The sequence below is a fragment of the Lates calcarifer genome, linkage group LG21 (assembly GCF_001640805.2).
Source record: "Lates calcarifer isolate ASB-BC8 linkage group LG21, TLL_Latcal_v3, whole genome shotgun sequence".
Classification (NCBI taxonomy): domain Eukaryota; kingdom Metazoa; phylum Chordata; class Actinopteri; family Centropomidae; genus Lates; species Lates calcarifer.
Genome location: NC_066853.1, coordinates 7,234,195 through 7,250,138, shown reverse-complemented (window position 1 = coordinate 7,250,138; position 15,944 = coordinate 7,234,195). Strand labels below are relative to the sequence as shown.

The 15,944-nt window shown below is 43.5% G+C and overlaps 1 protein-coding gene across 14 annotated transcripts in view; it reads right to left on the bottom strand.

The window, feature by feature from the left end:
* The window catches only part of mecom (MDS1 and EVI1 complex locus), a 129,658-nt gene that overhangs the window by 13,551 nt on the left and 100,163 nt on the right, over nt 1–15,944 (bottom strand). For 4 of the 14 annotated variants that reach the window (XM_018681141.2, XM_018681134.2, XM_051065419.1 and 1 more), the window contains exons 3-9: nt 12,988–13,122; nt 6,012–6,114; nt 5,781–5,894; nt 5,124–5,235; nt 4,831–4,978; nt 4,514–4,694; nt 63–1,458 (exon numbers count right to left, since the gene is read on the bottom strand). In XM_018681141.2, the coding sequence (XP_018536657.1) occupies nt 63–1,458; nt 4,514–4,694; nt 4,831–4,978; nt 5,124–5,235; nt 5,781–5,894; nt 6,012–6,114; nt 12,988–13,122 (2,189 nt within the window). Of the gene's footprint in view, nt 1–62; nt 1,459–4,513; nt 4,695–4,830; nt 4,979–5,123; nt 5,236–5,780; nt 5,895–6,011; nt 6,115–12,987; nt 13,123–14,736; nt 15,682–15,944 lie in introns of those variants that run through there. The other 10 variants (XM_018681139.2, XM_018681148.2, XM_018681145.2 and 7 more) reach the window with 4 other exon arrangements.

Below are 15,944 nucleotides of genomic sequence, written 5' to 3'. Positions count from 1 at the left end.
TTGTGTAAAATTGCAGTAGTAACTTGATTTAGGGCTAAGTAAGATACTGGGAATAACAATACCTGTAAATGGGGTCCATGAAGAAAGGTGTGGGCCTGGCATGCTGTAAGGAGGTGTCTGCTTTTGGAATCTCCACCACTCCCTTCTCCTCTTCGTAACTGAGGTTCTTCTTTGTCTCTTCCTCTCTTGGATTGCGGCCACGGCCCCTGGGCCCTAGGCTCAGGTCTAGTGGCTGATCCTGACCACCAGAGTGGGAGGCTTCTGATTTGGAGGGAGTGAACGGGGCTGACTTTTCCTCCTTTCGCTTGGTAGTGAGGTCAAATGGTGACTCAGATGAAGATTTGCCCTGAGCCTTCTTACAGTCATCTGCTGGAGATTGAGGCTCGCCCTTTAGGCCTGGAGGTCTGAGGTCCCTGTCTGGGAAAGGGTAAACTGAAGGAGAGAAAGCTGGGAAGAAAGGCAGTGGGAACATGGAGGGATAGGGCAGAGACCCGACCTTCTTGTCCTGCAGGCCAGCCAGCCCTGTGGAGCCAAAGTACTTCTCAGCAATGGAGGCAATGGCCTTAATTGAGTCATTCACAGCCCCTGTTACAGCTGTGTGCTCGTCCAGCGAGGATGGAATGAGGGAAGGGCCTGGAAAGTCTTTGGCAGCACTGCTGCCTGTCAGGCTGGGGCTCTGGGGGCCTCCCTCACTAGCCTTCCTCTTGGGGCCTTTGCCATTTTCTCGAGCAGCCCCCCTCTCCCTCTCACTGTCCATGTCACTCTCCAGCTCGGAGCCCGATGTGCTCTCCAGGTCACTTCCGCTGGGCGTGCTCACATCGTCCAGGTCGCTGCTCTCGGACTGGTCACTCTGCTTGTTTCGCTGCTTTGTGGAGGATGAGGAGCTCTTAGTGTGAAGCTCTGAGAGTGGCATCTGACTGCCAGGTGAACCGCCATCTTTACGGAGAGCTTTGAGGAGCTCTCGGGACTCTTGAGTGCCAGGGCTTGGAGGCAGCAGTGGACTCTTACTTAGCTCTGCGCCAGGTCCTGCAACAGGTGCATGGGTTGGTTGTCTGACGGGAGAGGTGGTGGCAGGAATGAGCGGTGGCCGGTGGTAGAGTCCAGAGGGGAAGAGACCAGGGAAGCTGAAAGGAAAGGCTGGGGCAGCAGGGAAGGTAAGCCCGCCATGGTGGCGACTGGCCCCAAAGTAATCAGCCAGTCCGGCACTGCTGTGGCCCATCGCCAGAGCTGATTTGTCCAAGCCTGGGGCACCAGGGAGTGGCATACCCTGGGCAAACAATCCCCCTGCTGTGAAATGGTTCTTCCCTTCACAGAAGCGCCGGTGCTTGTTGAGGGAGGACGTGGTGCTGAACATCTGCCCACAGTCCTTGCATTTGATCTGTGTGCGGCAGTCAGCATGCATGCGTTTGTGGCGGCACAGGTTAGAGAACTGGGTGTAGGACTTGTGGCATACCTCACCTGCATGGAGACAAATATAGAACATATGAGTATGCAATACACACACCCACACACACACAAAATAACATCACATGACATGACATCTCTTGTTAACATGCTTCAGGCTGGCTGAAGCTAAGGCAGAGGAAATACAGTATGAATGATATGCTTGTGTTCCCATCAATACTCTGACAATAGTTTTCCAGCAAAATAAGAAGTAAGGTGTGTCCAGATCCTGGCATTGTAAGTGAATCTGTTTGGTTGATGGTGTGAGTCAGTTGCTGCCACTCATCACCTGCACATCAAACTGAATTCCCAGGCATCTCCAGGCCCATTGTCCTCCCAGGGACGCTCCCAGGGAGTCCATAAACAATCACACACAGACACACATAGACATGCAGGCACATCAACAAAATATTCACATAGCACAGAGAAACTGAACCACACACACAGACACACAAGCATGCAGACATGAAGATACACACACACACACACACACACACACACACACACACACACACACACACATTCTCAGCCGCATGCAGTACAATGGCTCTATTTTAAGTTTGTGAAGGAAGCGGAGTTGAATGAATCCTATCCTGCAGTCCGGTTCCCAGGGACAGGTCTCACGTCCTCTACTGCCCCTCTTCCCTCTTCCCCCTCCGGGCCTCCGCCGTCACCCCCTCAGCCCCCTCACCTTGTCCCCATAGCTGGGTCCCTGTCGTCCTGCGCTAAGTGACCTTCCCACAGTCAGCCCCTGTATGCCTGTCTGTGACTCTGTCTGACCCTGGGAGACATACAGTGACAACACCCGACCACAAAACAAAACCTCACCGGCTGACATTATCTGTTGCCATTATTACTGTGTCAACATTATCTACTACTAAAGGATGACTGGTTCAAATTTACAGGGGGGTACTTATTGTTTTCCCATGCTCTTCTCTCTTGCTGTTGTAGTAAAAGTCAAGAATGCAGTTTATGAAAAAGAGGAAGATGTCCCTCTTTTTTCAAAAAGACACCAACCAATAACTTTAGTAAGCAGTTAGAAGCAGCTCTGGATGATTGATTCTGCTCACGTTGTTATTAGATCTTCAAAACGAGGACAAGGAAGTGGTTAGGCTCACAATGTGATTACACTTCTGCATACTTTGGATGCCTTCCAACCTCAAGGTGCACAAGAAGCAATTTAAGGAGATGGAGAGGAAGAGCAGGAAAAAGTATTGTGGAAACAGATTTAAATAAACACCCCTGAGGAAAGCCAAATGGGAATGTTCAAGCCAAGAGTGAATGTAATCTTGTAAAAAAGTCAATTTTAATGAATAGACCCAGAAAACTAAATTGAAATGAAGTGTACTTGTGGCTTGGCTTTGGTGGACACAATCACTGCAGAACGGTAGTTGAAAACATTTTGAAAACATCTGGAAAAAAAAATGAGGAGAGCCTGATTCCTTTGATTTTGCACGTGATGTTTCTTCTCTGGAAGCTGCACATATGTCTTGCAACATGGTGAAGAAATTCGGACATGGATATGAATATATGGATATCGGATATGAATGCTTCTCTACTGGTCTGACTTACTCTAACTGAACTGAAGTTGTAGACATTTATGGTGGAAAAACTGTTTCATCAACACAAAGAATTAACAATTTCTAACAGAACATAAGCAGTTATTAAAACTGTCCACTCAGTGTATGTTTGGGGTGTAGCTGCTTCTATTGCTCTGTCTTTGTGTGTGTTTTTACAAGTATAGCCACATGGCCTGAGCAAACTACAAGAAAAAGCTCTGCACTGTAAATCATGTAGTTGTGACATTTACAGACTAACAACACACACGCATGACACTCTGAGTGTGTGATCTGATTCACTACACACGTGCATTCGTCAGCTCTTAATAAACTGAAACAAAATATTATAAACGCAGTCCTGAGAACAGAGCGGTGGCTAAGTAGTGGCTAGCTGAGCATCTGAATTAATAACCCAGCAGGACTGAGTGCTCCACTTTTACAGAGAATCTCTGAGACACATAAACACACACAATCTAGACATATTGCGTGCACCAACATACAAACAGAATCTTGCGTGCGCACAGTACAACATTGTCCAAAACACGTACGCGCCCTTCAAGAGCACTCGCACAAACAAACACTTTGGACACACACATGGTTTCTCCCAGGCAGCCATCATGTTGCAGGCTGCTCTGTCTTTTTTACACAGCACATTAGTTGTTTTTAAACCTGCATATTTTCTGCTGATTACAGCAAATGGACTCCTATTCAGAGGGAGCACAAGGAAGAGGGCTGTACATGTGGTTGCTATTTGTGAGGAATGGTGGATGTGGTGGAGGGAGAGAGGAGAGAGAGGGGAGTCAGAGGTCTGCAGAGGAGATGCAGTCACTACGGCCTACATATATACGTGTATATGTGTGTGTTTACTTGAGGAGAAGAAGGACAGAGTGTGTAATAAGCGTGTGCGTGAGCGTGGATGTGTGTGCGCTGGTGCGCCAGGGTCAGCGAGGGGGGGTGGGGGGTGGGGGGTGAAGGTCATAATGCTTTAGGGGAAGGAGATGAGATCTGTGGTGTGAGGTGGTGAAAGTGTGAGAGGTCAAAATGTGTTTGGGTCTTGCAGGAGTTAGCGTTTACTGAGGAGCGGAGACAGAAAGTGTGTGTGTGGGAGAGAGAGAAACTGAGAAACAAAACGTCTGTTAGCTGTAGCGTCAACAGTCGGTCAGGAAGGGTCACTGTGAGAGGTAAGGTTAGACCAAATGGGATTGGTTCAAATTACATGCTAGTTTAAATGCTGTTACCACCGTATCAGCACTGTGTGAGAATGCTGATGCAGATATAACTGGATGACTTTTGTCTTAAAAGAAATGGTGCTGCCATTCTTAACACCACTACTATATAATCCCACGTGCAATTCCTGTAGAACATTACATGACTGACTCTTGAAGATTAGCTGAGGAAGGACAAAAATGTGTTTTTGCAAAAACATAACAGTTTTTCTATTAAAAGTCACAAGCATATTGTTATTGTTATTATCATTATTATTGTTATTATAACGTACTGAGGAGACTTACATAGGTAGGGTCTTAGTGACTTACACATGAAGGGCTTGACACTGCTGTGGATGTGCTTATGCTGCTTGAGGCCCGAAGACGTAGCAAACGTCTTGCCACAGTCGGAGCAGGCGTGGGCCCGTGCCCCGACGTGCTGTGAGCGGATGTGCCTCTGCAGGTTACTGGGGTCTGTGAACACCTGCTGGGGGAAGGAACCACACAGACACACGGGGGAGTTACTATCCGCTTCTACATACATGAAAATAATAAACAATAATATGCAATTTAAAAGAAACAGACATAGATTAAGTAACCCCCTTAAATAGTCATCACTTTACCTTTGAGCAGTTTTCACATTCGTAGTGCTTGCCACTGTCATGCGACATCTGATGTCGGATCAGGTTTGATTTCCAGTTGAAGGCCTTGGGGCACTGGTCGCACTTGTATTCCCTCTCCTCAGAGTGGGACAGAACGTGGGCCTCCAGACTGCAGAAAACACAGAAAATAAAGCAACAATGACGATTTGTCAGTTCAAGGACAATTTGCTCTCTGCATGAAGCTATGGAGACGAAAGTGAGCAAAAAATCTCCCAAAATAAATTATGTGTTAAGTGTGTCAATGATTCACTTACCTCTGGACATCAGGGAAGACTTGGTCACACTCCTTACACTCGTGTAGACCATGGGACATGTGGAGGGGTCGCAAGTCTTGAGGTTCCTGGGCCTTTAGGTCACTGTCACCTCCTAGATACATTAGAAAAAATAAAGCAAAGCAAGACTGTTTAAATGTATCATTTACTGGAAGACTGTGCAGAAAAAAAATCTAATGTTATAATTTTTAAGTTTACCTTGTAAATTAGATGTATTTCAAAATTCATGCAGGGACTGCAAGTTAACTTAAAAATGTCAGTGATATATGAATGATGTGATTGGGTGTAAAAACATTTGGAGAGTTGTGCCGTCATGAGGTTTGTTTGCGGTCTTAAAGAAACATATATTCCATCTGAATCTCTTTTTACTACATATAACATACAGTGTCAGGGTCTGAGGTTGCAGGATGCATATATGCTTTGCAGCATTACTCTGAGCTTGGATAAGACAAAACACAATTTATGCCAGTTTGTCGACTCTTCTTTCCACAGTATTTTATTGTGATATCATTTTCAGAGGCTTACATCATTGGTGTCATGTTCTCCCAGTCCAGCTACACAACCTTCTGTCACTCGTCACTACTCCACTGTTTACAATGGAATGAAAATAGCCCTCCTACTTAAAAATAAAAGTCAAACCTGGGTTAAGGAAGGAGGAGGGGGGCATCCCACATGGCTGCTTCTGGTGGTCCAGCAGCTGGTTACGGGACTCAAAGTGCTGGTCACAGTCCTCACAGCGATACTGCCTCTCCTCTGCAGGATGGGAGGGAGAAAAATTAACATAGTGTGATATGAAGTGAGGTGTATGTGTTGCACAGATCTTGACAATGTATAGAAATGTGTATTTGTGTGTGTGTTTGTGGTGCGGACCGTGAATGTCAGGAGCCATGGTGTCACATGAATACTCTTCAGCCTTCATGAAAAGTAGCAGCTCCTCACCGGGGAAAATCTCTCTGGTGACTTTGTAGAAGATCTGCAACGCACACATGCACACACACAAGGGTTATGACTTAAAGTTTGCTTTTATATTACAGTTTAATTACACAGGTCAAACAAAAGTGTACAGATCAACATATTTCTCTGTGCTGAATTTGCCATTTTTGGTGTCCTATAAAGACATGCTGCTTTTATTTTGACTGCATTTTTCCCTCACATTGTCCATAACTGTGTTGCAATGTGGGCGAAGCTACCAATTTTTTAAACCAGCAGAGGTCACTTGGGGTAGCTCTTGGTACTGTATAAATATACAAATTCACACACACACACACACACACACACACACACACACACACACACACACACACACACACACACAAATCAGCAATGCAATTGTGTACATGATTGTTATACTTGTACCACCACCACAGCGCACATACACACACTCATAACTTGTAATTAATCATCATGTAAGACATCCATCTTCATGGAAACACAATGAGTACAAACAACCATACTGCAGAATAAATATACTGTCACATAAATACTGTGCACACATGTATGCAAAATGGACTCTCCAGTAATACTTGTAGTGGTCAGGAAGTGGCCAAGAAAAGTGTGGAGAGCAAGTATGGTGATAAACTGCGAAAACAAGCAAGTCCGTTTAAAAAATGCATTCTGCTAATTGAGTATTTAAGTGATGGATGAAACCAATAGTGAGATCAATTAAGAACTAACACCACTTCTAGGTGATCATTTAATACAGCTCAACTCCCCTATACCCCCTTATTTTTAAAACATGAGCATTTCTACATAAACAGCCAAAAGATTAGATTTAATTTCATCTACAATACACACAGATTATGAAAGCATGCCCCTGCTAAACATGTGAATGTATTTGGAGGGAGAAGGGGTCAGTCATTTTAAAGAATCAGCTGAAAGACCCTGGGATTGTGGCGCTTCCCATGGACACACAATAGCCTTTCTCTGTGAAACAATCAGACATGGCGTTATTTTTGGCATGCTTTGCAGGTTTAACATATTACCTTCCTCTGCCGCATAGACGTGACAATGATGATGGGGGAATTTATTAGAAATGCAATAGGAAGCAGGGAGGGGGGGTTCTGGGAAGGCATGGGTCACAGGTACACCACTCATGGAGGGAATTCCTGGCTAGCACTACTAGAACACTAGTCACATTGGCTCCACGATAAATATCTTGGTCACAATAAAGATCATGATGTATTCTGTCGACTATTCTATAATTGTTCATGTCATTGTTCTAGCTTCTGGCAAATGATATAATACTAAATATGACACTACTGATTTTTTTGTGATTCACTGAAGCACAGGAAGTTCATAGACTGCGAGTCACTGGGGTAAAGGGAGCTCAAGTGTGTAAAAAAAGAAAAAGAAAAGAAAATGCTGGGGCTGGTCAAGGCAGAGCTCTTGCATGTCAATAACTGAGGAGTGATTGGTGCACAGCAACTGATGTAGTTTTGTGGTAGCATAAAAGTATGATTTAAATTCAGGCATTAAAACAATTGAAGCTGCCAAGAAAGTCAGTGGGATGGTGGCAGGCACTATAAGTCTGACTCCCATTACAGGGCTGAGCCAGACTCATTACAGTTATCCAGACCAGGAGAGACATATTACATATTAACCACCAAATTTAATCCAAAAAATATTCCTGTTTTCATTTGCCTTCATCTACAGAAGGTCCGTAAGGACAAATCTGCCAACTTTTTTCTGTTTTGTTGTCTGGATGAAGAGAAATACAGTCGTTGTCAGCAGCAGCAGCGTTGCACCCGCATTGTCTCAAAGAAAGAATAAAGGGAACTGGACTGTGAGGGCCTCCACAGGAGCTTTAATCTCTGACATTTCCCACTTTAACCTCTGTCTACAGCACAGACACACAAATGAGCAAACATTCACGGACCTTCATAAAGCATACATGCACACATACATACACAAACAGACGCACTCTTTCCTGTGTCCTGTCACCTCTGTAAGGCCACAAAAATATTGTGATTTAGAGACAATCGGACAGCAGTTCAAACAGACATGTGAGTCTGTGGGGATTCCGCTCTGAGAGACTGATACCGAGACTGAGGAGGGAGGCTCTTTGGAAAGCTACCAGGGCGTGGACTGAGGCCTCGGAACATAAAAATTAATGGACGCTGTCAAAGCCATTTTGTTCATAAATACAAGAGTACAAGTTCAAGGTAAAATGCAACTATGAGTCTATAATTTTTGTACGTGGGAGAAAACTTAGGGTGAGACCATCAGCAAGAACCCTTCTGGCTCTGAGTCTGACCTTTGACTGCTCCCTTTTAGGGATCAATAAACATCTGTAGCTCTGTTCCTCTGCACTCTCTGCACAAGAAGATGTAATTTTGGGGTAGCGTAAGTGCATGAGCAGGCACAGGAGGGTGATTACGAATATGAGGGGGAATTCCCCCAACAGCTCCACCTCTTATCCTAAGGGTTGCTACAGATAAACAGTGAAGACACACACACAAACAAACAGGCAGCGACTCACACTATGGTTGATCCTAGGGGTCATCCTTAGCATGTCATGGACATGCTAACAAATGCACACACCCCCACATGCACATGCACACAGTGGCTTAAAATAACAGGTTATTCTGTAGATTAGATAGCCAGGGTGTCTGAGTTCACACTCACTCAGCATCAAGGCCATTTCTGACTCTTAGTGCAAACAAAAACAGCTTAGTAATATGGTTCTCCCTATGTCTGTTCATGTTATGAGTCGCTACTTATCTCACTCTCTGCCTCACTTACTCTCTCTGTCAAAGGTTATAACCATGAGAGGATCAGAGGCTATAATCGTAGTACTTTGTTACCTTGACACCATTAGTCATTAGCAGAGTAAACACAGTCAAATTTTCCCTCGGTCACACCCTGTTGGCCGACTCGTCGTTCACACAGAGCTCATTCGGCAGGTATGCCATTCACTGACGCTGTCCTGCCACAATGAACTCTCAGTCTCGGTGCTGCTCTTAGTGCAAACACTTAAGATCTCAAGCCACTTTAACATCTAAAAACTACAGAAAAGAAAGATGCCACAGACCCACAATTAAGGTTTATACTGCAATTATTTTAAAAACGTTAAACATCATCAGATATAATACGTTTTTAAAAAATGCTTCATTTCTAACTCAGGAAATCACAAAATACACTCAATTTTAACAATAATACCTGCTACATTGTTTACTTGTGCTTGCTCAGCAGTAGCATAACAGCTACAGTGCATATCCACATGTGCTGTGACCTGCCTGTAGCTCTCAGGGTCATGCAACATGTACAGTGTGTTTGGCAGTCACTGTCGCTTGGCTTTTAAACAAAACCATTTCGTGACTTAGATAGCAATAAAGAGTATGAGCACATAATGTGCAGCTGGCTCCAGCAAATTGGATGAACATGTAAGGAAGCCAACATGGTCCTCTTCATGTTAGATTGAGTTGGCTGTGGGAAAGTGACCTTATGGAGTAGAAGAAAACATTCTGCTATCTCATAAAGGATGTATCAGCCATGTCAGGTGTAAACACTGTGTGCAGAAAATGAGTTTCTGGGTGTTTTACTCTTCCAAAGTCTCAGTGGGTAGCATGTAATCATGTGTAAAATGGATCAGAAGGGAAAATACAAATCAGATTTTTTCAGGGTTTTTACTTCAAATTCTAAACTTCTTTTTTAAAACCATTAATTCTTGTACAAGCAACTGAATAAGCTTCAAACTGTTACAATCAATTCCCCAAGAGTGCACCTTTAGTGTATTTACATAGTGAATGACTGTCAGAGTTTTGCTAATATGCCCCTCAGCCACTTCATTCCTCTCAATGCTGAGCAAGAATCAATAGAGCGAATGAGATTAACGCTCATATCCCTCCGCACTGTCTTATGAAAGGCTCTTCAGGGCCTCGTTGGATGATGTTAATTACACTTTTAATCCATTTACCTTTCAACCAAATCAGTGGAGTGAGGAGTGCAGTGGAGGGGGGGGTGGGGTGGGGCTAAACACTAATTGCCCTAATTATCTTAACGACAAAACATGCTGATCATGGAGGGATCTATGCAAGTATAATGCTCAGCCTGCGTTGCTACAGACAAATGGGAATGTCAGAGCTTGAGCACTGTGGCATGAGTGGTCAAAGGCTAACATTAAACAAAAACAGCAGGCTGCAGGCCACAGTTAAAAGATTTAATAATTACAAATGAAAATATTCAAGAGTTTTTAATTAAAGACCTAATAAAAAACCAAACTTATAATATTCGGTTCTTTTTAGAGAGTTGTTTTTATTTGTAAAGGACTGAATTCAAACCTGTGAGTTATAGCATATTGAATTAACTACAGATTTCAGTGTGACTCACAAACTGCGACACCTGTCATCTCCTTCCTCTCCAGTCTTTCCTGTTGCTTTCCACTCTGCAGTGTCAAATGTATAAAGCAATAAAACAGAAAGGTTCTTGTTAAATTCTGTTAAAATCCTAAAATTTGCAGCTCATGCTAGAAATAAATATAATCTATAACATTCAGTGTTTCTGCAGATGCTTTCACAACAGAGACTGTTAATACCAAAGTAGTAGATCTGACAAAAAACTAAACTGAGAGAGAGAAACAAAGGAGAAAAGGAGAAGTGATATCCCCAACAGTTCCTCCAGTAAGACAAAACAGGCTTTTTTTCTCTCCCTCTCTCTCCTCACTCATTCATTCCTCTCTTTCCCTCACCCTCCTGAGATTGGTCATAAAGTTTTATGATAAACAGAACTGGGTCAGAAATAAGAGGCCGGTTTTACTCTCACACTGGCAGGGCTAAATTGGTGCTTGAAAAGAACCAGGGCTAAATAATGACCAGCACACCTGGAAATTGCAGCCGTTGTATGACACCGTTTTAAAATAAATCATATAACAAATCGTCTCTGCTGATGACATGGTGTGAGAAGATTTAGATTTGGTTCTGAGGGAAGATTTAACAGAACGTGTAAAAAGCCCCGGGTTTGTTCGGTCATGCCCATCTGTGGAAATCTGGTGATGGTACACGTAGTGCGGCGAGTGTGTAATATGTGGTTTCAGATTGGGTTTAGACTCAGCACTTCTCTGTGGCAGTAAAAACCTGTTGGAATCAGGTACTGTGTGTTTTAACATTTCCAGCTCGGAATGAGGAGCATGGGGAGTCATCTGAACCGCAATGAACAATTCACAGTCCTGCAGCGTGTACTCTCACACACACACACACACACACACACACACACACACACACTTAAATTCACACATGGATATATGTAGAAATACAGGCAATTACAGGTGTGTACACACACTCGAGAGACACAATGAAACACTTCACACACTAACAGCAAGTCAGTGCACATAAACGTCTGCGCACACATGGAGACAAAAAGCCCTTCAAAAGCGCGCACACGCGCACACACACACACACACACACACGCTACCAAAAACTGACAGCGGGTTTACAAGACCACCCCACTTAGTCTATTCATTTTACACAAACAGACAGCCATTGTGAGACACTACAGCGTGTTTTCAAAAACACCAAATGTTGGCCGGAAGGCTTAAAGACGCCACATTGTGCCATGTTGTGACAGTGTGTAATACTTAACAATCACCTCATCATAGCCATGTCTGTGACCTGTCGGAGCCTTACACAGCCACCCGAGCAGAACCACAGTGTTGACAGGGAGTCACACCTCGAGGAGAGGGCAGCTCAGGAAAGCTCTCTCTGCTTGTTTGTCTCTCTGTCTCTCTTAAAAGAGAGTGGGTAAAGTACTTCTAGGGAAGCTTCTCTTCTTCTTTCCCATTCACTCTATGAAAAGAGCCTGGGATATATGCTCTCTCAACTTTAGTGAGAGCACAGGAAGGATGAGAGGAACATAGATGCATGAAGTAAGAGCAGGAGATTTGTTAACTAAAAGATTTCAGAATTATTTAATGGCCAATCAAACTGAAAACATAATTTATCTGTATGAAAATGTCTGTATCTACAATTTATATGGCCACTACATTCTGGATCATGTTATTAAATACTCTCCTGACATGTGCTTCTTTGCTGATATTTCAACGGGTGACACTCAACAAGACCACCGGTGAGAAGTGATGACAAACATGCAAGCTAGATTATGTTTTTCATTCGGGTCAAGCCGTGGTATGCTCCACACACATGTCAAATAAAGTTTAGCCTCTTTACCCCACTGTGTGTTTCTGTGTAGGAGGAGCGCCTGGCTGTGGGATTACTGAGGTGAACGGGCCCACATGTCTACAGCACGCACCTCTCTGCACAGCCAGGTGAGCAGCAAAAGGACTGTGACATTCCTGACATATCTAAGAGTTTATATCGCAAGCGTGACTGGGAAGTGTGTGGAACTATCATCTCAGCGGGCCGCCTCTGATCCTGCCCTGTGGTCCTTGCACGGCAGAAGCCAGCACACAATTACAGAAAGAAAACACACACAGATAGCAAGGAGTCACTGCACAGGGGAGAGCTGTGTATGTGTGCGAGTGTGCGTGTGAAATGAAGGCAGGGTGGGCCAGCCGCTCATGGGACTATCTGACTTAGATCACAATAACACCTTTTAACACAACAGCACGCAGACAGGACAGCCATCGGAAAATACAGAGAAGCCTTCTGGCTTCAGAGCTGAGTTTAAAATAAAGCAGAGTGTAGGCTCAAAGATCTGAATGATTCTCAGTTGCACTTGATTCATCCTGCCAGACAGCAAGATTCAGAAGAGGACACATCACCATTTGGGAGTTCAAAATCAAGTCATCCACGTTTTTTTTTCTCTCTTGCTCTCTGTTTTTTCTTCAGATCGTATTCAACTTGTGTTTTGCTGAGGTTGTTCTGCCAGGCGGACTGTGAGGGTCTCAACGTACCTGATCATCTATCTGGCACGCTGTCAGGTTATGCTGCTTGGCCGCAGGGGCAAACTGGATGTGCTTCAGCCAGCTCCCGATATCTGGCTTGCTGGCATCCACGCAAAATTTTACATGGCCTGACCCGTCCAAGATCTGCAGAGAGAGGTAGAGAGAGGTAGAGAGAGAGAGAGAGAGAGAGAGAGAGAGAGAGAGAGAGAGAGAGAGAGAGAGAGAGAGATCAGACTTTGATCAGTATCAGTCCAGGTTACTGTGTCCAAACACTGACTAACCACATACCTCCCACAGAGAAATAAGACTCAAATGTTAGGAGTTGGTCTGTGGTGCACGCGCACACACACACACACACACACACACACACACACACACACACACACACACACACACACACACAGATTAGGTGGAGGACAGGAAAAAGCAATGTTAATCATCTAAAAATTCCTTTGCAACATAAAAGGAATTGTGTATGTTTGTGACTGTTGGCAAGCAATGTATATGTGTATACATATATATTTAAAATAATTATTACTTCAACATTAATTTATAAGGAAATTCCTGTAACTCTTTTAAAACCACAAAATAACAATTTAAAGAAAATAAATAAATATCTAAACAGAAATAAAAATCTAAGAAAACTAAATAAAAGAACTAAATAAAATGTATTATATATCTGTGGCATTTATTATGTTTTTACCCTTGAGAATGCTCTCAAGGAATTGTCCCATTTCTATTGCTGTAATAAAAAAAATGTCAATTATATTAATATGTTTTTCATGATTCTAAGTGACAGCAATAAATCAGCACCAAAATAAGGCTGTAAAGCCACACAGAATATCAATAAATTCATTAATGGGATTAGACATTTTTTAAAACATGACTGCAGAAATATGTAATGCAACAAATAAATTAAAAGCTTTCAATTCTGGTTGATCAATCTTGGATTATTTTGCGTTATTAAAAAAAAGTTAAAACATGCTGCTCCATGATTGTGGATTTTAAAATCACTGCAATTGACGTTTGAATTCGTTTCTGAAAATGTAGGTTTAACGAATAAATAAAGAAAACTAGACTGGCAATATCTGTTCTTATGAGGTATTAGAAAAATTCAGAGTAAACACAATAATAACAACAACAATAATAATGATAATAATAATAATAGAGGAAGACTAGAAGACTAGAAGAAGACTATTGTATTGCTCTCATTCACAACATCAACACACTTCAAACATAACGAACAAAATAACAATAAATACAATGAACTGAATTATTATGCAAATCATGACATGAGTGAACTTCTATCGTTGACAAAATATTTATACAGCATTTCTCCCGACGAACCGTAAACGGTACGATGTTGTTTTAATATGTTGATATTTATTATACAGCGGCTGTAAACTTTACTGGGAAACAAATCAATCGCAGGAAACCGCGAGTGATAAGAATTATGAAGACCGATTGCATGGGATCTAAAACGGAATCTCGCTCAGGGTCACAAATCTGTCTTTCTGCCTTTGTATAACCTGCCACTGAATAAATATTTAGGTTGTAGAAAGCTCTTTGTCCGAGCTAACGCCTGATCTACTCATTTACCCTGCAAAACTAACCTCAAGTCTTTTTTATGAATTTAACCGACACACTTAGTTCACAAAGAAATTAACAATGAACATTAGTTTTACTGTTTGCTCTAAATGCAAATCGCTTAATAAAACAAATGTTTTCTCTTTTCTCACACGGGTTGATTCCTCTTACCGTTGAAACTCTTCTGCACCAGCGAGCGAGTGTGAAAAATCTCTTGGGATAAAAACCGCGTTTGAGAAAAAGTGATGAAAACTCCGGTTTTTAAAAAAAGAACTGTGAACGATCAGAACACGACTGTCAAATAAACAATAAAACTACGAATCGTTTTTGCTGTGCCGCGGTCTTCAGTTTTTTTGGCATGGTTAAAAAAAAGCACCAGTGTGTTTTGCTGGTTTTCGGTGTCTCTTCGCGTCTCCAATCCGCAGGACGAGTCGACTCCTCCGCCGGTGCGCGCTCACTTTACTGTCCCTCAGACACCGCGCGGTGTGTCTGTCTGTGTGTGTGTGTGTGGGTGGGGGGGCTGGAAAGTAAATCCTCTCTCACTATATTGTCTCAAAGACACCGCTGACTCGGTAGATCTCCTCTCACTGTCCTACAGACATGGCGGGGTCGGAACTAAATCCCCCTCCGGTGCATCAACTTGCTCCCAACTTTTCACTGTGTGTGCGCTTCGCTTGGCTCGTCCGCTTCTCTCTTGTCACCCCTCCTGTCCTGACGCACCCAGGTGTCCTCTAGTAGCCATTCAACTTTTCACTTTTCCTCCCCCCCCCTCCACCTCCTCCTCAGCCAGTCGGGATGTGTCGTCTATATGATAGCGGAGAGATTCGCGGTTGGGTGGTGGTGGTGGGGGTTTGATTTCAAGTATCGCCCCCCTTTTTACTTCACGCGTCCCGGTAACAGATGATGTGATGTTGTTTCTCTTTGACGCTTTTGTCTCATAAAGAAGGATCCAGCGCGTCCATCCCCTGCAGCCCGCGACTCAAAGCGACGGGACCGTCTTTGCCCCCATGTCCCCGGTCGGAAGCGATCCCTCTCCGTAGTAAATTTTAAAGTGACAGGGGTCCGGGGTTGGAGAGGGTGAGCGGGGTCAGGGAGAGGTCGGGATGGGGCTTCTGAAGGGATGAACTGCGCGCACACAAACACACACGCACTGGCAGCACATTTTAATGAACCAACATAAGCATCAAACTGGCGCATTATTATCCACGTGTTCCCAAACCTTTCTCACAACATGCCGCGCCTGTTCATGGACCATTTTATGACATTATTAACCCGAAGATCCGAACTGAGAAGACTTGTGTCTACCCTTTTGTTCTGTTTTGAGTGGTAATGATGCACCCTTTAGTTGCATTTGTAATAAGAAGCGAGAACAGAGCAAT